The sequence below is a fragment of the Falco cherrug genome, chromosome 1, assembly GCF_023634085.1.
Source record: "Falco cherrug isolate bFalChe1 chromosome 1, bFalChe1.pri, whole genome shotgun sequence".
Lineage (NCBI taxonomy): Eukaryota > Metazoa > Chordata > Aves > Falconiformes > Falconidae > Falco > Falco cherrug.
Genome location: NC_073697.1, coordinates 119,615,627 through 119,637,502, shown reverse-complemented (window position 1 = coordinate 119,637,502; position 21,876 = coordinate 119,615,627). Strand labels below are relative to the sequence as shown.

The window sequence follows — 21,876 nt, the reverse complement described above, 5'->3', positions numbered from 1 at the left end:
GGGCACCGGCCGTGCTGCGTGCTGAGCCCTGCCGCCAGCACCGCTGGGCAGCGGCAGCTTCAGTTGGTACCTGCGGGCAGGTGATGCCTCGCACTGCCCATAACTCCAACCAGCGCATCCCGATTCCCTGCAGAGGGAAACAGCCCGGCCGATTCCGCACGGCCAAGCCCTCGCCAAAACCTGGGCTCCTGCAGGGACCAGCCAAGGCTGGGAGGGGAGGGACAAACCAGTGCCGGTGCCAGTGACACCCGGTGCTGGTGGTCCCTGAGCAAGGCACCTGGCTGCCTCCCAGTGCCAGCACAGCTCCTTGCCAGCAGTGCAGGGCTCAGCACCATCGCAGCGCTCTATCCTGTTTCCAAAGGGAAACTTGGACCGAATCACTCATTTGCCATCTCATCCCACTGACCCTTCCCGGCTGCCCCCCCCGTACCCCAAACGCCTTGTCCCACCCTGCCACGCTGCTGCTGCGGCTGCTCCCGGCGCAGGGCCATCGGCCCCCGAGCGCTCCCTGCGCAGACTCAGCCCACGCATCAGCTTTGTTCCTTTTAATTTAAAATAAGAGGTTTATCCACAAGAGAAAGAGGAAAAAAAAGGAGGGGCGGTGGTGGTGGTGGAAGGCAGGTTTGGCCACGGGCTGTGCCCACCCCAACTGAATGCCGACGTGTTTGCATTGCCCTGACGCAGTGTTGCGGACAGGAGGCTTGGGGACATGACCAGGAGACGCAGCACCGGCAGTGACAAGCTAATGGGGGACAGGCAGGGACAGCCACACACTTTCACATCCCCATGTAGTGTTGCTAGTCCAGACATGCAAAGAAAACCCTGAAACACAGTGTGCCCACCCTCCACATCATCACGGGGACGTTGCTACCTGAAGGTGGGGGTGAGATGGGCGCTGGGAGGTGGTGGGGGACACAGGGGCCACCTCTGTCCCCCCATCTCCTGTGGATGGCTCCATCTCCAGCACTGGCAAAACTCCTGGGGTCCCACTGGCCGGATCCCCTCGTTTCAGGACCCCCTTCCTCCGCCTCCCTCACTCCACCTCCTTGGACTGCTTTGCTCGTTGCTTGCGGAGCTTAACGAAGGCTTGAGCCTCTTTGTCCCCCTTCCTGGACTCCAGCAGCTGGAGGATCTCATCTCCTGCCAGAGAGGAGGGGAGAGGTGGTGGGAGATGCTCACCGCAGCCCCCTCCCCACACCGCAGGGCCGGCGGGGGCTCTGCAGGGCTCAGCCTGGCCGCGGCACCACGTACCGGTGGGTTTGGGGTGGGTCAGGGGGAGGCGGGTCTGGGGCACCCGGCCCGCATCAGCCTGGTCCTCATCGGTGTCGAGACCAGGCAGGTGGCACAGGGGGAAGAAGGCTTCGCCCTCCAGGTCATTGGTCCCCAGCGTGTCATAGTCGAAGACGGTCAGCAGCAGGCAGGCCCCCTCCTGCCGGCACTTCTCAGGGGGGATCAAGCTGCAGGGGGAGGGGTGCAGGGGCCCATCACATCCCACTCCCTTGGTCCCAACATTCAACCTTCCCTCCAGGGACCAAACAGGCTTCCCTGGGGTGATGCTCTGTGCAATGACCCCAACCCCATCAAAGCACAAGGCCCTGGCACAGCCCCACACCAGCCTGCAGGACCCAGTTTGGGGTGCCCCCACCCCAGCCCCTGCCCCCAGTGGGGTCCAGGGGGTGAAATCGCAGGGCAGGACCCAGTTCCTGGAGCAGCAGCCCCCTAGCAGGGGTTGAAGTGTGGGGTGCTGCAGGAATTTGGGGGGTGGAGGGGAGTGTCAGCCCTTACGTACAAGTCAAAGGCTTCATCGAAGAGGGGGTGCAGCTCGTTCCTCTTGCACTGGGTGGTCCGGGCCACCACCTCAGGGAACTCGTGACGGGGCTCCAGGGTGAGCTGGACGAAGGGGTCACTCGAGCCTGGTGGGGTGCAGACATCAGCACATTTAAAATTAAAAGTTGGCACGGCCAACTGAGCCCAGCCAGGGCAGCTGGGGAGGTCAGGGCACCCCCACCCCACCCCCACCCCAGCCCACGCTCCCACGAGGGCTCGGGAATCACCCCAACCCCGCCTACAGTCCATCGGCCACGGGTGGCTGCAGGAGGAGTGACCTCTCCTGGAGACCTCCCCAAACAACAGCCAACCCCCGAGGCTGTCCCTTCCCATTCCGCTGTATTTTTTTTGTCCCAGAGATGGTTTGCACGATGGAAAAAAACCCCGCCTGCCCTGGCTGCTGGCTTGTGCCGCCCAGGGAAGGCAGTGGGATGCGGGCACAGCGTCCCACCTGCCACATCCCATTGGACCACCCCAGACCAGTGCAACAACCCCCCTTCTCCCCCAAATCGACCTCCTTGTGTTCAAAAGCAAATCAAGACAAAGTCCCGTTACCCCGAGCACTGCCAGCATCTCTCCTACCCAGGGGCATATCAGGGGCTGAGGACAGGGGGTCCTGGGGCGCTGGGGGTCCCCAGCCCACCCACACCCACCGTTGGAGTCCAGTGGGATGAGGTTGACAGCGTTGAGCACTTCCACGCGGAGTTTCTGCTCTGAAGGCCGGTACAGCGCTTTGATCGTCACGGCCCCGTACTTCTCCGAGCTGGTGTCCAGCTGAGCAGCGGGGCACAGGAATGAGGGTGCTGCCATTCAGCACGCTCATGGAGGGGATGCCCACGTCCCATTGCTGAGTGGGCATTTTGGGGTACAGGGCAGGGGGTGATGGGCATCCTCTGGGATGTAATTGAACCCCCTCCTGCCCACCGCTGGGGAAAAATCAACCCCAAAACCCCCAGGACTGGGAGGGTGGTGGGGAAATCCTACATTTCCACAGGCAGGCTGTGCTGGGCAGCCTCATGTGTGCAAGGGTGGGACGTGGGAAGGGGCTGGGGGCACCATCCTGATTTCTACCTGCTGCTGGATCCTGTTGCTGAAGTATTTCTGGATGAGTTTGCGGCTGGTGGAGGAGCAGAGGGCCAGGTGGGTCTCCAGTGACTGCGGGGAGGATGAGAGGTGACGGTCAAGCACGCAGACAGGAGCTGCAGCCAGGGGATGCCCTCCCTGGAGAGCACCCAAAGGAAACCCTTGGGGACCCCCCTGTCCCCAGCACCCCATACCAGGAAGGCTGGAGTGTGGAGGGTCTCCAGCGGCAGCCCGCAGCCCTCGGCGTGGAAGCACAGCTCCAGGCTCTGGGGAGAAGGATGCTGTCAGCTGGCAACCAGACACCCATCCTGCCGGGACCCCCGGTGCCCCCGCCCCGTACCTTCAGGGCACAGTGCAGCTTCTTGTAGCGCTGGGCCGAGGGGACTGGCTGCCCCGCGGCTGCCGAGAGCACGGCCAAGGTGTGATGCCAGAGGAGGGTGAGGAGGCTGCAGGGGTGAGGGAGGAAGGCTGTGAGTGAGGGTCTGTGCGGGGGGTTGGTCCTCAGCTGAGGGGCTTTGCTGAGCAGCCAGCCCCAAGGTGGGATGTCCCCCTGGGGCTGGGGGAACACTCCCGCCGAGGGGTGCGAACGCTGCCGGCCTCTGCCGTGGTGCATCCCCAGTGCCCTGGTCACCTTTTGAAGTTCTCCTGGACCAGATGCTCGTTGAGATACTGCAGCTCCGACTCCAGGAACTTCATGAGCGGGATGATGGACTGCAGCGAGAGGAGAGGGGCATTGGGGAGGGCACGGGGGGCCGTATCCAGCAGGGTAAGGCAGGGAGAGGGGCAGAGCATGGCAGGCTGGAGCCAGCAGAGCAGGGGAGAGCCCAGGGGTCTCCCTCCCACAGTGAGTAGGTGGGCAGGCGGTGCCCGGTTTGGTCCTGCTGCCAACACAGGCGTCAGACAAAGCACACGGAGGTCTGGGCCCCAGGCATGAGGCAGGGAAAGGTGGGGAAGGGTGATGGGGGCTTCCAAGTAGGCAAGGTCTGTTCACAGCCGCCCAAAAAGATGACCCAGGAGAGGCAGGGCCAGGTACTTACGTCCTCAGGTACCCGGCTGTCACTGGAAGACGAGAGCTCCTGGATGTGTCTGGCGATGCCCTTTTCCAGCTGCCGGGGGGAAATGCACGCAGGTGCTGGGGGTTTGCCCTCTGCAGCAGCCTCCCCATGCCCAGGTCCACCTTGTCTCCATCCCAGGAGCACTATGGGCTCCAGGACCCCTGGGGCGAACCCCCCACACACACACTTTGGGCCAGGTGAGGGCTAAGGGAGTTCAGTGGCAGGTGGTCACCTTGGTGGCCAGGGCTTGCACCACGTCGCGGACCTCATGGTCCAGGCAGGAGACCGTGCTGTCAAGCTGGTTGTGCAACGTGTGCTGGATCTGCTGCTGGTCGATGACGGCCCCCGTGCGCTGCTCCAGCTGGGCCCAGTCCAGCTGCAATGGCAGCTTCAGGATCAGCAGTCGCAGCTGCTTGATGTTGTTCACCACGATGCAGAGCTGGAGGAGGTGGGTCTCCTTCAGGGTGTCCCACACCCCGTGGTGCATCCCCCGCCAGCTCCATCTACAGTCCCATCTCCATCCCCGTCCCCATGCCCATCCTCACTCCTATCCTTATCCTCATCCCAGACCCCAACCCCATCCCGCTCCCCCTGCTCACACCATTTCCCTCCTGATTTCCCAGCATTATGGTTACTGGGGGCCAAGTGGTGCCCGTGAAACCCAGCAGAGCAGCTCACAGCTCGTCTCCCTCTCTGCCCAGAAACCGTGGCCAAATCCTGCCCCTCCCTAAGCAGCAGATGCTGCCCCAACACCAACCCTGTTGGCTGCTTCACCCTCGTTCTGCTCGCTCAGCGACAGAGCCCGCTCCTTGATGAGCCGGCAGTACATCAGGGCGATTTTGCACATGTCCTGCAGGATAGAGAAGAAGGCAACGGGACTGAGCTGGGCAGCACAGGGACCACCACGGGGCCAGGAGACCCCGCCACATCACCGTGGGACACCAGCCCCATTCATGGAGGCACAGCTCCAAGAAGAGAGAAAATTCCAGCTGCTGCTGAGCGTGGCATCTGCCGGCAGGGCCCGGTGTACAAACCTCCACGAGCTTCACCATGATCATGAAGGCTTCCTCGGGGTCTGGCCAGCTGAGCTGCTGCCAGGTCTTCACGATCTGGGCGTAGCAGGTGGACAGGTCAACGGTGGAGGTGCTGTGCTTGTTGTGCTCCCCAAAGGGCGTCAGCTGAGGGGGCAGGGAAAGTAAACGCAACTTAGCTTGTCTGGGACTCTCTGGCCCACCATCAGTCCCAATAGCATGTCCCAGTATCACGTCCCAGTGTCATCACCCAGTCACTTTGGAGAATGGAGATGAGGATGGATGGAGCAGCCTGAGCATGCTGCCTTGGGCTGTCCTCCACCACACCCCAACCCAGCGCTATCGGACCACACTGAGGAGCGGGGCGAGGAGCCCGTGGCCCCTTGGCTGCCTTCCCTCCCCTCTTGCTGAAGGCCAGAAGCGGAAGGGATGCTCACAGCGTGGCCCAGGTGCAGGCTCATCAGCTTGCTCGGGCTGCCAGAGGGCAGCAAGGGAAAGGGGAACAGGGGCTTGGGGTGGGGCTGGTTCAGGAGATCGTGTCCTTTGTTACGCATTTGGGAGAGGAACCAGCTGCTCCTGGGCTGCAAGAGGCATCTGCATGGTGGTCTCTGTGCTCTGAGCCAGACACAGCAGCAAGGTGTGGAGGGAGCTGGAGCGTCCCCAAAGGACAGAGGGAGATGTTCCCCTGCCCTGGTTACCTGGTCCATCTGGACGGCTCTCTGTGCCCTCTCCAGCGCGATGGTGTAGGCCTTCTGCAGCCACTGGGGCACAGCTTCCTTGAACCACTGGTGGAAGTTGCTCAGAGCCAGAGGTCCATCCCTGTGGATGGAGGCACCAGCTTCTCCAACCGCACAGCAACAGCAGGGGCCATCACCCCTCACTCTTATGTAAAAGAAACTGTCCCAAGGTGGAGGCACGACACAGCAACGTGCTAAGGAGAAGCCTCCACTTGTCTCGAAGTTGAGGTTTCCATCAACCTCACTCAGAGACAAGCCTGACACCCTTCTGGTGGTGCTTGCATGGACCCCAGACACCAACAGCCTGGTCTGCCTTGTGTGTTATTAGTGATGTAAGTGAATTGGAGGGACTTGGAGTGCATCTCAACTAACTACTGGTTCCCTCGCTTCGGCATCTCCCCTCTGTCTGGGCTGGATACCTCTTTGGGAGGAAGTCCTTCATCCGATAGAGCTCCTGCAGGTTCATGTAGAGCTGGAAAAGGCTCTCAGCCGTGGGCTTGGACATGCTGCTGTCGACCTCATGCAGCTGCTCCTGGACGTGCTCCGCGACCTGGCAGTGAGGAAGGGAAGGGGGGAGAGCTGTTAGCGAGGGTCCGGCCAGGAGGGCTTGCTCTGCTAAGGGCTCTGTGGGGCCACGGCGTGCGGGTCAGCTCGAGGGACTCTTCCTTTTGGGTGGTATTTCAGGAGATTCACTGGGTCAAGCAAGCAGATGATGGGCACGCAAAGAAAGATGGAGAGTTTCCCTGGCTTGTGCTCTTTCCGAGCTTGCAACAACCAGTTGTCACCTGAAGGGTGGACAAAAGCCTCAGCCTGGCTTTAGATCTTAGTCCCACAAGTGCAGAGTAGCCCAGGTTGCTCACCAGGTTCTCCAGCTCTAGGTAGGCGATGGAGAAGAGATTCAACTTCAAGGTGCTGCAAGAGAGAAACAGAGTCAGGAACGTGCCAGCCCCAGTCCAGCAAACCCAGCCCAGCTAACGCTCCCAGGCCATGCCCTTGCCATGGGGACAAGGACAGTGCAGCTCTAAGGGGCAGAGACGGGACCACAGACGCTGTCCGTGGAGCCCAAGAGCCAAGGAATGAGGCGTCAAAGTGCCCCGTTGCTCTTGACCCCAGGGAAGGTGGATGAGGGGGATCAAGCTCCAAAACCTACTTGATGAAGAATTTATTCCAGATTTTCTGGCACTGCTGGAGATCTGCTACCACCTCCACGAGGAGTCTGGACAAAGCTTTGCCGTTCTCCTCCATGCTCTGCAAAGGGAGGAACAGCTTGTTTTGCATGCTCGGTGACCTTGAGATGACCTAGGCTCCATTCTGATTGGATTTATTTCTATGATTTATTCTCGTGGGGTAGCAATCTATCATCAGATCCACATGACGAGCACCAAGAAGTTGTCAGTAATGTCTGCTGTCACCCTGTGTTTGCATGGCTGGGCTGGAAACCACCACCTGCTCTCCTGAGCATCGCACCAAGGCCTTAAGCTTCCATGCACCTCGGCATTGCAGGTAACGTGGCTCATGGTATTTTTAAGCTGGAAGCCCAAATGCTTTGACTGTATCAGAAAACTGGAGAAGCCCCATCTCAGTCTTGTCTTCCCACTCCCTCAGGCCTCCCACCCCAAGTCCAGCAAATTGCTTCTTATGTCAGAGAGACAGAGATGGGACCTGACCTTCACCATGGGCTTGAGGTGCTGCTTCTTCATGTGAAACCACTCCGTCGTGCCTGACTGCAAGAGAAGGGTCCTGGTGGGACGGCAGGGAAGCAGGAGGAGCAAAGCCACCTCTGTCACCCGCTTTGCTCTCCCTGTGGCCAGGACCCAGCTCCATGTGGTGGGAACCACAGACTGGGACCACCAAGTTGAAAAGGGGCAGGTATTTCCCCTGCCATGGTGGCCTTTGCTGGGCATTGGGCAGGGGATGGATGGGACCCGCAGGGTCCCACCTGCCAAGGGCTGGGGAGGGTGAGACCCCTGGTCCCGCTACCTTCAGTGCCACGGAAACCATCTGAGGGAGGTCAGGGCTGAGCGTGCACAGCTCGTGGAAAGCTTTCATTTTGCACATCTGGACCAGGACCCTGCAAAGCGAGAACCTCAAGTGAAACCCAGCACCAGCCCATCAGAAACAACTGCCTCTCCCCACAGAGACCCTGCCCAAACAGACCTTCCCCTCCCAACGGCATCCCCCGTGGGGAGCCCAGGATGAGGGACAGGGCAGGACAAGTGTCACAGCAGCCGAGAAAGGGGAAGAAAGGGCTCCCGTGGGTTTTTGCTCAAGCTTACAGGCTTGTCCATCGTGGTGACCAAGCCATATGACCCCATGCACAGCTGGCACAGGTGCTCGACTCACCGAAGCAGGGACTGGAGCCTCTCGGTGGACCTTGGGACAGAGAGGGGGAAAATGATGCGGTACCTCCGGACAAGGGAGACCCCATAAGTCAGCAAGGAATGGAAGGACTCGGCCAGCTCTGCTTTCTGGGGAGAAGGTAGAAAACACATGCTGTCCTCCTCAGTGGCAAACAGAGATGCTGGCAGGACCACAGCATCGCAGCGGAGGGAGCTGGGTGGCTCCCATTCCTTTCCAGCCTGCTCCAGGGATGGGAAACCCCCCTGACGCCTTGGGTAACTTCTCCCTGGAGGGGCTGAACTGAGCTTTCTGCTCAAACCTCACAGATAAGCATGAAAAATTCAGTCTCAGCAGGCTGCTGGGATGCTCTGGGAAAACAGGCAGGGAAAAGTAGGAATTGGGTCATATTCAGGCTTTGCAGGGGGTTGTGGTTGACTTCATGGCAGCAATGGAGCAGGGGGATGTTAGTGGCAAGGGCTTCTCTGTGGAGAAGGGGAACGAGCCACCAGGGCAAAGTGTCCCCCTGACCCAGGGTTGCCCTGGTCCCTGTGGCTGGTTCTCCCCAGAGATGCCCTCCAGCTGCCCCAGCACCCCTGTACCCCACAAATTCCTGCCTTTGCTGGAACACAGGGAGGGAAATGGCCCCAGGATCTGGGAGGAGAAGCTCGGGGTTGGGTGCACGGGACATGTTTCCCTGATCCCTGATGCCCCCCATGTGGTGCCCGACCCCCCCACCTGCTCTGGCCTCAGGCGCTCCTGCGCCCACTGGTACTCGATGCTGGTGATCTGGTGGAGCAGGCAGTTGCTGTTGAACTCCAGGCTCTGGTAGAGCTTGCTGTACGCCAGCCACTGCCTGGGGGGGGAGGGAGAGGCTGGGCTGAGCCCCCAGGGGCTGGGGGGCACCCAGGGGCCAGCATGGGGCTCCCTCACCCACGGCTGCTGCTGGGCTTGCAGAGGCAGGACCCAGGTCTCTGCAGGGAGCGCTACCAGCCACGCTGAGCTCCTGGGGGAGACCAGCTTGTCGGGGCCCTTGACCCCCCCGGTGCTGCATCACGGCTCCCTGGGTGGGGGGTACTCACGCCATGACCTGGTGGAAGTCGGAGAGATCCTTCTGCGTGGCGTGCAGGTACAGCACGGTGCTGGCGTGCCTGCTCAGCTCCCCGTCCCAGGCAATGCTGCCGGCCTGTGAGGATGCAAAAGGAGGGTGAGGTGTCCTGGAGCAAGCTGGGCTGAGCAAGGAGGGGAATGGGCACTGGGATGGGGTGTGTTTGCAGGACCACGGGAGGAACGGGCATCCCATAAGGATGCCAGGCACTATCATGACCCTCCTCCCCATCACACTGCAGCAGCGCGTCAGGCGTGATGGGCTCCGAGGGAAGCCCTCACCCCAGCCCAGCTGCCGGAGGGGTACCTGGTGCTGAAGGATCTCATAGGACACCAGCTGCTGCAGGAGGTGGCGATGGACAGTGTAGCTCGGCTGTGTCCGGCTGCTTGTGGTGGCCCTCTGAAAAGAGACAGGGCATAGGAGCAACAACCGTAACCTGCCTGGCCATGCAGGGACACAGTCAGAGAGTGGGGACACAGGAACCCAAAGAGCATGGGGCCAGAGAGCCCCGTCTGAAGCTGAGCCAAGGGACGCAGATGCACCAGGAGCAAGGCCCCCATGCTGTCACGGAGCTGGGGGGGGGGGGCGGGTCAAGCTGTTTTCCAGCACGTGCAAACCCTGGTGCTGGCACCTCTGGTCCTAGGGCAGGGATCTGTGACCCATCCTGCCAAGGCAATGGAAAGGGCTCCCCTTCCCCATCCCCTCCTACCTTCTTGTGAGTCAGCAGGAACTGCAGGTGACACTGTCCCCGGTTGGGGTACGTCTCTGTCCGTGGTTCCAGCTGGTACCACTGGTCGTCCCAGCAGTGCAGGTCCTGCATGTGCAGAGACGAGGGTGAAGCCCCAGGCAGCCTTCCTCGGGGAAGGATCCTGCACAGGGACCAGGTCCTACTGCGTTAATGGGGCAGGAAGATGCTGGCTACTCTAGTACTGGATTAAAAATAAAAGTTGTATAATCACTGATCAAGTGTGCTGGAGTGGCTGGGGCACCTGACACTGAACTGAGGGAGCTGACACCAACTTGGAGCTCTGAGCCGGGATCCTGGGTGTTCAGGGCTGGCATGGGGCTGGGATCCTGCCCTGATCCCGTGGGGTTTTACTGGTGCCTGGGGAGCCACTTGGAGGAGAGGATGCACCGTGGTGCTCACCTTCAGGCGAAGGACCACGTTCCCCAGGAAATCATCCTGCCCTTTGTCTTTGCGAGCATCTTTAAAGATCCTGAAAGGCACGGGTGAGGGAGAGGGTGAAAAGTTTTCTGCAGCCATGACCCAGCCGTGGACAGGGTGAAAGGTGATGCAGACCTGCCACCCTTCCTCCCTCCTTCCAAAGGCAATTTTTAAAATCCAGCAGGCAAATAAGGAAGACATTAGGGCCACGCCAGCACCAACCTTTTGAGCCCGTGGAGGTCCGTCAGCTCTCCCAGCTTGTGCCGCACCGACTCCACCGTGTCCGAGTCCCTGCGAGCGTGGGCACCAAAACCCACCAGGGCAGAGGAGGAAATTCAGGTGATTGCAAAATAGTTCAGGGAATTGCAATGATGGTGGAGAAGGGAAGTCGCTGGAGATGGGGGAAATGTGTTGGGATGAGACCACCCCCAAAACCAGCTGACGAGACAAAATCTGCAAGCATGTGGGTTCTTTCCATAAATAAAATCAGGGCTCAGGATCAGCCCTGCCTGGGCAAAGGCAGCCTGGGCGCTCTTTGCGTATGCTGGTCACATCCTGCACTGTGCACTGCTCCGGCAGAAAGTAACGGGGAAAGGGGTCGCCGCATGGTTTCTGGGGGTTTTTAAAGGGTGCAGGTTGAAGGACCACCCCAGGGAGGCAGGACCCCACTCAGGGTGGGGGTTGGGGTTGCTGGCCATGGGGTGCTGCCACTCACCACATGTCCAGGTGGAAGCTGGCTGTCTCTATGTCTTCAAACTCCCTGCAAGACACCAGCAGGATGCCATTACTCGAGTAGCATCCGAGGGACCGGCAGCATGCAGGCGGAACAGCTGGGGATTACAGGCAGGCAGCTCCTCCCTGGGGGAGACCCCAAACCACCCTGCACAGCCTGCAGAAGCGGTGGGAGAGCCCCAAGGGTTTTGTTTTTCCCCTCCCTGGACCTGCTGCATGAGTCAGACCAGAAGCCTGGCAAACCCCAGTGGGCACCGACCCAGCAGAGCCCCAGCTCCCGGCTGGGACAAGTGGTCAACTCCCCCATCCACCCCCAAGAGCCCTGGGCACCCCCTCCAGCCCCCCGGTGAGCAAAGGCAAGGGGCAGCAATTACAGGATAAACGTCTCATCCCACACTGGGCTGAGGGTCTGGCTTATGACTTGGGTGCGATGGATCTGGTCTTCGGGGATGAGGTCTTTGACCACAGCCTTCATCCGCCTCTTGTGCTCGGGGTGGGCCGGCTCCTGGCTCTTGGTGTCAATGCCCAGCAGGCAGTACGGGTCGCTGAACCCTGCGAGGGGGGAGGCGTGCAAGTCCCCATGGAGGGCAGCAGCTGTCCCTCTTCTGACGGGACACCCACCCGCCTCCACTTACCGCTGACGTCTTTGCCCAAAATCCCCTTGGCTTCCTTCACAGTTGCTTTCAGGCAGAAAATCGGGCTCTAGAAGAAGGAAAATAACAGTGATTAATGTAGGGGGTCACCAACCCTGCGAGGGAAGATGGGGCTCGAGCAGGGTCACATCAGCTGCCGCTCAGGCCAGCAAATAGCTCCTGGGCAACTCCCCCCACACACAACCCAGGGCACCCCATAGCCCCCAGCCCAAACATGGGGCCAGGGGACATGCAGCCCCCCCAGCACCACCCCGATATGGAAGCTTCCCCTAAGCCTCAGCATAGCGGGGGGACACCGTCTCACTGCGCACCTCCAGCTCCTTGACCTGCTGCATGATGACGCTGTGCTCCTCGGTGTCCATGCCGAAAGCCTGCGTAGATACCGGGGTCGGTAACGGATGCTGCCCTGTTAGTGTGGCTGGAGAGCATCCAGGGGCTTCCCTTCATTCCCTGGGAGCCAGCTGCAGCTCGAGGGGAGGGGAGCAGAACAAAGAGCCCAGCAGAAAAGGCTAGGGACCAGCTGAAAGCTCTCGGGGGAGAGCCTTCTTCCCACCATCCCGAGCCCAAATGAAGTATTTCTCCCTAAAGCTACTATTTCCCATCCTCACGCTGTCCCAGCCCTCCAGCTGGATGCTGCTGCTGCTGCATCTTTTGAAGGTGCTTGTTAAAAACTCCCTCCAAGTGCCCCCCACCATACTCTTCAGCTGGGGGGATGGACAGGTCAGGGGACAGGTTTGGGGGACCTCACCAGGGAAGTGGGGACCCACCTTTTGCACGTAGGCGTAGAGCTCCTGGGAATCTGCAACATGGTGGTGCTCAGGCTTGCCCAGGCGGTGCAGGATGGTGTAGAGGACCTCCTCGTAGAGCAGGGCCAGCTGCAGGGGGGAGCACCGACACCTTGCACGGGGCCAGGCCAGCGGGGACTTGCTCCACGCATCCCCCAGAATGAGCGGGGTGTCCCCCCTGCCTCCAGCTCCTGGGGCTCCCAGACGGTCCCTGCTGCCCCCCTCTCAGCATCCACCCCTGCCCAGCCACACCGGGTGTCCCTGGGGAGCATCTTCAGGAGATGAGCCACGTCCCCAAAGCCCAGCAGTGCTGCCACCCCCACCAGTGCCACCAAGTGACACCGTGGCAGGGCCATGCTCCTACCTCTCTCTTGGAGAACCGGTGGGACAGATCCATCTAGAGAAAGAAGGAGAGAGGTTTCCTGTCAGGTCTCTTGGCAGAGGAGGTTTTTAAGATGAAAACACGGCCAGGCAGGGCAAGGCAGCTGGGACGTGCATTGGGGTGCAATATCCCAAAGGATGCTGTGGCACCCCGCAGATGCCCTGAGGTCAAGGGACCGCTTCCTCCATCACCCACCGGGGGGGCAGCATGGGGTGCTTCACCCCCAAGCCCCATTAATTGAGGAGGGGACAGCGAGGATGGCAACAGCAATTTGGGGTGACCCATAGGAGGCTTTAAAAGCCACCCACCTGCCTCTTGCCCCACAGAGCTGCTCGCTGGCCTGGCCAGGCCCAGCAGGACTAGGCTGGAGGGCAAACCAGCACAGGGAGAGGGCAGATGGCCAAAGCACAGCGAGGAGCTGCAGGCTGGGCAAGGCAGCTATGGGTAAGAAGATGACAAAAAGCCACTGGGATTTGTGACATGAGTCCTCTTGCCAGGAAGAAAAACGAGCACTGTTGCAATGGTGCATTGCTTGCTGTTGAGCTGAATGTCCATTTCCCACTTGAAGGATGACCAGCAATAGCATTTACTTTCCAAAAAACAGTGCCACACGATGAGGTGCAGCTGGGCTCCAGTTGCGCTCAGCCCCGGGGCTGGCTGGGGGTCCTGCTGCCCACACAGCCCCCGTCATCCCCCGCCTCAAATGTCACCTCCCACACATGGGTCTGGCCAGGAGATCAAACCACCTCTGCCAAAAATACCCTTTTCCCTGGCAAACCCCTGCTCCCAGCCCATCGTCACCCTGACGCCGAGGCTGAGCCCCTCATGCCTCCGCTTCTCTAACCGTGGGCTGGATTCAGCCACTGCCACGCTGAGCAACTCATTCCTGTCACAGCGCCTGGCCAGGTGACAGTGACTTTGCCACCGCCATGAGCTGTGATGCAGCCAGAGGAGAGGGGGACCAGTGCCCCTGTGCCATCCGTTATGGCTCCCAGTGCTGGTGCCTCTGGGAGTACAAAGGGGCGACGCCAAAAAATATAATGGAAATTTTTTGAAATGAGTTTGACCCTTCATGGCCCCAGCACCCTACTCAGCCAGGGCTGGCGGGGATGGCTGGATGGATAAATCCTACCTGTGGGTCAGCCCAGGCCCCAAAATGACCTTAGGATCCCCCTAATAATAACAATAATAATAATAATAATAATAATAAAACACCAACCTGAAGCTGGAACATTAACATTTGCTTATGCAAATCTAGGGCTGGCATAATCCCCCGGCCATCTGGACTACATTCAACTCTTCCACCCGTGGTGAGTTTAACCCTCGAGCTGCTTCTCCCCCACCTGCCTCCACATCCCTCCTTTTAACCGCTGGCTGGTGCCGGGGGCTGCGGTGGGTCAGCAACCCCCGTGAAAGGGCGACCTGTTGTAGCCAGATGGGCCACTGCCTGCCCCTGCGCAGGAGCCATCCACCCTCTGCTGCTCCCAGCACCATCCTGCCTGCATCAGCGCACAGCGGGCACGGCACGGTCCAAATCCTGCAGCATCCCTGTGGGCAGTGCTGCCCCATAGCAGGGTTGCAAGCGTGGAGGGGAGAGAAAAAGGACTTTACTTCCCTGCTGCCGTTACTTATCAGCAAGGCGCAAACATCTGCTCCTCGGCCAGCAGTGGAGTAGCATGGGAGGGCAGCCGGAGGGATGGCTGTTGATCTGGGCAGTGCCCTGTTGCTCCCTTCTGCCATCGAGGACGGCTGCTGAGGGATCTGCTTTATGCTCGCCCATATGTGCACGGGACTGGTTAAGCCAAAGCCGAGCTGAGCCACCAGGATGTGTTTACTGCTGTTAATCCCCACGCCAAGAGCCCAGCTCAAATCCAGGGGCGCTGCTTGAATCCAGGTCTGGATAGAGCCACCAGCATCCCCCCCACCCCATTAGCAGGGGCAGCGTCACTGGTGCGGGGTGCCAGCTTGGCTGCGGAGACAGCGGCATTTAGGAAGGAGGTCAAGACCTTCTCGGGGGGGACACCACCAAGACAGACCATCCCGGGGGTCCAGCATAGGGGATCGTGCCCGTCTGCTCCCAGCAGCACTGGGCAGAGCTGCAGGTCCCATCTCCACGGGGGCAGACAAAGGGACACCCACAGGGACACTGTCTGTCCAGCCACCGCAGAGGAAGTCGGTTGGGTTAGGCTGGCTGAGAACAGGGCTTTGGCAGATCTGATGGCAGCAGGGAGCTCGGAGGGGCTGGGAGGCACTGGGAAGCTGTGGGCGAGCCAAGAGGGGGACCCTGGGAGCCAGCCTAGAGCTGCAGCCACTGGGTGCATGTTTGCAGGGGTACGGTACCCCCATATCCCCACTCCTTGCTCACCCTTGCCAAGCATCCCAGCCAGCACATGGACTCGTTCCCTTTACTCAGTCCCCTTCCTCAGCCTCAGCACCCGGCTCTGCACCCCGGGGACCCCCGGGCACGGCCACCCCAACTTCCTTCCTGGGGCCATCACACCCCAAACACGCTCCCCAGCCCCAAACATCGCCCCCAACCCCTGCGCATCCGAGGCCACCTACCTTGGAGCTCTCCTCCCCGGGGAGGGTCCCCACGGGGGTCTCACCAGCAGCATCCATCTCAGGGGGAGGCTCAGCACAGGGCAGGGGAGCGCCTGCAGCTCTGGCTGCTGCTGCCGCTTCTCCCCCTCACTCGCATGCTCGAAGGAAACCACAGACCTTATCTCACCGTGGCCATTTTAAGAAGCGGAAACACGCACAGGCCTCCTTCCCGAGCAGCACGGGGATGCCCGCACCCCAGCCCTGCTTCCCAGCACCCCATCCCACGCGGGCAATCCCTCAGCAACGGGGACTTGGTGGTATAGAAGGGATGGGGGCAAAAGAAAGGTGTCCCACCCAGTCCCTGCTATTATTTATGAGCAAGGAATTGGGAGCAGGTGGACAGAAGTCATTCCGAGAAGGCAAAGCCCAGCAGGGAAAGGGGATGGTGGGGAGCACGGGTGGGGGCAACATGGAGGATCTGGGCTGCAGCGCGTATTTGGGATCTGCCACGCACTGTGAGCACAGACGGGGACCCTGCAGAAAGCAGAGTCACCCTCAGCCTCAGGGATGGAGGGGATTTGAAACCCAGTGCAAAAGCTGCAGGATGGGAAATTCCTGGGGCACCTGGGCGTGTTGGACAAAGCTGAGCTGAGAACCGAGGCGGTCAGTGCACATGGCACTGGGAAGGGGCGCAGGGCCCCCTTCCCGGAACGGGCTATCCAGGCAGGAATGGTTACTGAGGCAAAAAGCATCAGGAAATGGAGCTGAAAACTTGTGATTTACTGTCAGCTTTCATTCTTGTAAACACTTAATCTGATTGCAACTTGCAAGGCAGTTGCCTATCACAGGCTGGCAGCAGCACCCACCCCTTGAAGATCCCTATCGAAACGCCTGCGCTGGTGGCAAGCGGTGGGGGGGGGAGGCGTGGGTGGGCATCAGGAAGAGCTGCAGGAGACGGCCAAGGGAAGAGCCGGTTTGCTCCTGGACGTCGAACGTACGTGGGTGCACAGCTCAGAGCAGCCTCGGGCTCCGGGGGCCGTGGGGCTGCACAAGCGTTGGCTGCTCAGTGGGCAGAGCCACAGCCCGGGGAAGGAGCCCAGCCTGGGTCCAGGACCTTGCGTGTCACTGCTGGGGGTGCTGAGCAGCCACAGGCTCTGTGAAACAGGGCTGTGACCACGGCTGACCCTGCACTCTCCCTCGAGGGGAGTTTTTTTCTTTCCAGCCTTCCTGTTTCTGGCCCCCAGACACCCCTGGAAGCCATAAACAAGATGCTTCAGATGCAATGCAGGGGCCAGAGGCTCCACGTCGCGTGCAGCGGTGCTGTGCAGCCTGTCAGGGATTTCCACTTAATCCAAACAGAAAACCATGACCATGGAACACGCATGGGAAAGTTTGTCCTCTTACCTACCGTATGAGGCGTTATGAGGAGACAACTCCAATAGCACGGCGGTACCGTGCAGCACGCTGGCTGGAACCAGGGCTGCAAATTGCTGCAGGAGGATGCTGGCAGCGGCATCCCTGTGGGAGGACAGGGGGGAGGCAGGCAGCCAGTCCTTTCCATCCTTGCAATCATCTAGTTCCTTAATTAAGGCAAGTTGCACTGTTTTAGCTATTTTAGGAGAGACACAACTTCCCTTTGCCCTGAAACCCTGTGAGAGCAGGTTACGTTGGCAAAAGTGGTTCCCTGAAGTTGGGGGACTCCAAGATGGAAAAAAGGCTGTGGGTGTTGGCAGCAGATCCACATGGGGGTCAGGTTTTCCTTATCCAGGTCTGCCAGCACGGGACCGGGACCACAAGGCACTGCACAGCAGATGCACAGTGAGTTGCCAGGGGCAGGGGAATGCCAAGCTAATCTATGGAGTAAAAATCCAGAGATACAGTGAGATGCTGAAAAGCTGAAATCCATCCCTGCTCTCACAGTGATCATTCAGCCTCATCCCCTGAGGTCTGAAAAAAGCTGCTGGTTACACTTCTGCTCTCCCCCATGCCAGGAGGCTCTTTTGTAACTGCCCCAGGCACTGGCACAGAAAGCCCAAGGAACTGGGATCCGCATCACTCCCTCGGTGCTCCCCAGTTTGATGCTGGAGCTGCCTCCTCGCCCTGTGCCCGGCAAGGGTGCCCATCCCCTTGGCTGGCAGAGATGCTCAGAGGTGCTCGCGCAGCCCTGCCAGCCTCAGCCTTGACTTTAACCAGCTTCACCTTGGGCAAACAGTTTAAAAGCATCTCCTCCCTCGCTGATGGAGGGGCCGTGGCAGAGGAGCTGTTTTCTATTCTGCATCCCGCTCCCCTGACACACACAAATGCTGTTTATTGATCTGGGACATCAGCACTATGCTCCACTGCAAAACGTTGTCAGCGGGATGTAGAGATGTAAAGTGCACAATGGCATTTGAAAATGATTGCTGTCATCTTTGCTTTTAGCTTTGATTGCAAAAGCAAAATCTGGCCTAGCAAAGAGCAACCACAGAGATAAAGGCAGGACACAGACGCAGCATCCCCGAGCTGCTCACACCTTCTGCTGCTTCTTGCCACAAAAAATAATAGGGGTCAAAGCAACGTCTCTTACCTCAACCAGCACAGAGAGAACAACTGATAAGAATTTAGTTAATCCTCAGATTCATCTCCCTTCTCCTTGCAATGCTGAAGAAATAAAACCCACTGCAATCATAAATATTGCTAAACATCAGGCAATCATTCTCCAAGCCAAGAGCTGGTGGCTGTGCTGGGTTTTTGCAGGTTTTAGAGAGGAAAAGTTCAGCTTCAGTGAGGAAGGTCTGTTAAAAAGGACTTTCCCCACCAGTTCCCCAACTGGTCACTGCATTGCCGGCTGGAAACGCTCAGGCACAGCCTGGCGGGGTGGGCAGCACACGTCTCCCGTCAGAGGCAAGCACGGTTCTTACAGCAGGTCTCTGTGCGGGGCTCGCGTGGGTCTGAGCCCCTGTGTGTGCCAAGGGAGAGTTTATTGGTGACCACGTTTCAAAAGCAGCAAATATCCTGTTTTCCCCCCGGGTTTTACCAGCAGCCACCTGCCCCACAAAATACTGGTGACAGAAATCACTGAGCGCACGTATCCCATCGTATTTGCACCTCAAATTACTCCTTGTCCAGGAAACAATAAGAAAAGCCCCAAAAGCAGCTCCAGAAGCAGCACAGTTGGCTGCTTAGCAGAGACAATCCAAACTCCACGCCCCAAAGATGCAGATAAGTAGCAAAACATCCCAAACACCCCAAGTCCGGAGCTGTGATAGGATTTTGTTTTCTAAACGGAGCAGGACAGCGTTCCCCAAAACAGCCCTCCCTCCCCACAACATCAGTCTGCCTCCCCAAACAACTAGCCAGGGCGGGTGTATCACATATATGCACAATATAGAGTGAACCCTTCCACTCCTTTTAAAAACAACTCATCCTAAAGGAAAACCTCTTTTCCTTACAGGCTAGAGAGCTACACTCTTGTGAGGTTAGTCGGCCCCCAGTCTAAATAAAGTCCACAGTTCACTCCTGCATGGAGCTATAGGTGCTGCTGAGAAAACAGATCTCCAAAGAACAAGCATTATCGCCCTCTTTAAAGGGTATCGTCTTCCCTTTAAAGCCAAACCTGGTACAAAAGGGCCCTCTGCAAGCATTAATAGCAGTTTATTTCCCTACCTCTTGGCTTGATAATCCTGGAGCCGCAGCCTGCCCTCACCCTTAACTCAACCTCTTGGCTGGAAACAGGCAAATATCAAAAAAATTGATTTCATCATGTCCCTCCCTCACTTCTCCTTTTAAACACGAGGTCCAATGACACTGCAAAACCAGGCTGTCCCTGCCAGAGTTTGGCAAGGCGTACAGTAAAAGCACAAGGCAGAGGAGAGGAAGGTGGTTTCAAAATGAGAACGGTGATGTTCCTGCTCCCCCTCCTTGGGGCCACCTGGCTGGGGCATCCCCTTGGGGACCTCCGGGTACTGTGTGCTCTGGGACCAGCCATTTCATACCCAGGAGGGATGTCAGTCATTTCCCCTCCTTGTCTGCTAGGGCGCCTTCCAGTTATTTCTGCCTTGACCCCACATCTTTTCTCCCACAGGCTCTCCCGAGCACTTGGGGTGCACCTCACAAAAAATGATGGTACCTGGGAAGAAGTGGGGGAGCACACAGAACCCCCACCCCATTTGGATCATCTTAGAAGGACATCACGGCAATCCCCCGTCCTTCTGGGAAGAGCAAAGGGGACCTGAGCCACCCACGCGAGGCAGGGCAGTTGGGAAAGCTGTTCCCCACAGCAGCCCCGGGCAGGAGCACGGGTTTGGCATGAGACCTGCAGCTCCACGGCTGGGGTGGGCAAGGGTGACTCTGGCCAAGCTGCCCGCGAGGCCATCAGCACCCCAGTCACCCTGGAGGGGCTTCACTGGCCAGTCCCAGCCCCTCCGGAGGAAACGCCGCTGCGATGCCAGGCTTTGCTGGCTGCTGCTTGGAGGTGCTCCAGCTCCCCAGGGGGCTGGCTGCATCCAAGGGGGAAAGCACAGTGTGTCCTGCCCACCCTGATCCCACTTCCCCGAGGTCCCCCCAGGGATCCAGAGCACAGGGCTGACCTGCCCGGACACCATCCCAGCTCAAACACTAGGTCTGGCTCCCTGCACCGCAGCACACGGCAGGGGGAGAGCCCAGCCCCCCCCAGCAGCAGCCTGCCTTGTCCTTCAGGAGGTCACAAACTTCACGTACAGCTCTGGATGTCATTCATTTGGCTTGCAACATCCCATGACAGCTTTAAAATGCTTTCTCCATCACTACCATGTGCTACGTGTATGCAGCAAATATTTCTTCCCCCTCCCCCTCCCAGTGAGATTAATTCAGTGTCAGCCACTGGATTTATCATCCCCTCCCCGTGGGGCCAGGGCAGCGGCTGCTCTCGCTGCAGGCACAGGAAAGGGGGGACACAGATTTCAAGGCCATTTCATCTGCCTGGTTTGGGGTGCTGAGTGCAGAGCAGCAGGAGCTACAGCATGTACATGAGCTGAGGAGGCACCGGGGTAGATGCTTGTGAAGGTGGAAGAACTTGGGGCTGACAGCCGGGTACCAGGCATGCCCCACGGTGCGCATTAAGCAGATTTGTGCCCGTCCTGGAGCACATGTGCCTCATTATTGACCAGCTTCAGCACCAAAACGGTCCCCCCATGGCTTTTCCACTGTCACCTCTCCCCACACACATGTCAAAGCCCCCTGAGGAGCCCACCAAGTCCCACAGAGCCACACACTTGGACAACAGGAGGAGGCTGCAGGGCTGAACTCGCCCACACTGCCCCTGGATCCCAGACACACACCAAACCCCAGGGAATTATTGCTGGCAACCTGTGCTGCGGGGAGAGCAACAGTGTCCGAGCCAGAGCCCAGCCCTTATGGAGCAAAGTACACGGAGCAGGAGGAGAGACTGGACTTGAGCAAGGGAAAGAAAAGGTTTAGAAAGAGGGGATTTGCTGCACTGAGCTTGTAAATGGAGTCCAAGCTAACAGCTTTTGTTCCAGGATCTGGAGACCGTAGGAAATGTGTAGGAAATGCCAGGCGGATGGCTGGGAGGATGCTGCAGAGACTGATCCCGGTCCCTTTGCACCCCAGGGTGTGAGATCCAGCAGTCCCTGCCCGCGGGCACAAGTCCCCGCTCCTGCTCACCATTACACGTGTCTCTTCACATCCCGTTGTGGCCCCTCTCAGCAGCACAAGAGGCTGCTGAAATACCAGTTTCCAGTTTAGTCTCATGATGGCAGCTCCTTGAGCTGACTCACCCAGGGCAGCAGACGGGTGAGTAATACCCAGTACGGCTGCAAAGAAAACCCTTGCCTAAAATGAAGATCTCCACCCTGTGTCCCCCAGCATTTCATACCAAACCACAAAAACCCCCACGTTTGGGCTTACTTGTACAGCTTTAAAACCTGAAACCACTTCTTGATCGTGGCCTGTCTTAGCAAAACCCATCTTCTAATACCAACCTGGCAGCTGCTCCCAGCTGGAGGTGCCTGCGATGCCACCACGTTGGCCAACACGAGCTGCTCACTGGTGAGGGCTGGCCCGGCTCGTGGCTCATCCAGGAACAGCTGCGTCCAAACTCTGCCCCACGCCTCCTGCCACCTCCAGCAGTGCTCGCAAAGGCAGCCGGTGCTTCAAGCCGTAGCTCGCAGCTCCTAAGTCTCGGTGTCCATCACGTGGCAGAGATGCAATTTGAGTATCTACTGCTCAGAGAGCGGTGGGGAGTCCTCGTTGGTCCCTGATGGAAGAGACACACATGCACACGGGGCAGGCGAGCACCGGCCAGGCTGGCTTAACCACTGCCAGCACATCGCTCCAGCCGTAAAGGAATGAATGCAAAAAAATGATTTGTTTAAATTTTGTTTGGTAATAGGTCGCATGAAGCAGCAATGCTCAAAGTAAAACCCGGCAGAATGGTGAGGAGGAGGAGGTGGTCTCAGTCT

At 59.0% G+C, this 21,876-nt stretch overlaps 1 protein-coding gene across 4 annotated transcripts; it reads right to left on the bottom strand.

Annotated features, from left to right (window-relative positions):
- Window positions 1–530: 530 nt before the first annotated feature.
- On the bottom strand, window positions 531–19,154 carry UNC13D (unc-13 homolog D). 4 transcript variants are annotated; one of them, XM_055724150.1, is made up of 32 exons: window positions 19,082–19,154; window positions 12,878–12,910; window positions 12,496–12,603; window positions 12,040–12,099; window positions 11,711–11,777; window positions 11,450–11,627; window positions 11,059–11,103; window positions 10,566–10,634; window positions 10,326–10,395; window positions 9,888–9,992; window positions 9,485–9,577; window positions 9,153–9,256; window positions 8,809–8,926; window positions 8,077–8,201; window positions 7,714–7,804; window positions 7,401–7,457; window positions 6,884–6,981; window positions 6,594–6,645; window positions 6,153–6,283; window positions 5,695–5,815; window positions 5,000–5,143; window positions 4,723–4,815; window positions 4,198–4,404; window positions 3,948–4,016; window positions 3,542–3,621; window positions 3,251–3,356; window positions 3,105–3,176; window positions 2,899–2,982; window positions 2,481–2,601; window positions 1,790–1,913; window positions 1,252–1,457; window positions 531–1,140 (listed from the first exon to the last, which is right to left on the bottom strand). In XM_055724150.1, exons 2-32 carry the CDS (start codon window positions 12,908–12,910, stop codon window positions 1,034–1,036), a joined length of 3,138 nt encoding a protein of 1,045 aa, XP_055580125.1. In that variant the 5' UTR covers window positions 19,082–19,154; the 3' UTR covers window positions 531–1,033. The 4 variants fall into 4 exon arrangements, with proteins under 4 accessions (XP_055580125.1, XP_055580126.1, XP_055580121.1 ...); XM_055724151.1 differs by lacking the exon at window positions 19,082–19,154 and adding an exon at window positions 18,003–18,145; XM_055724146.1 differs by lacking the exon at window positions 19,082–19,154 and adding an exon at window positions 15,458–15,657.
- Window positions 19,155–21,876: the final 2,722 nt, after the last annotated feature.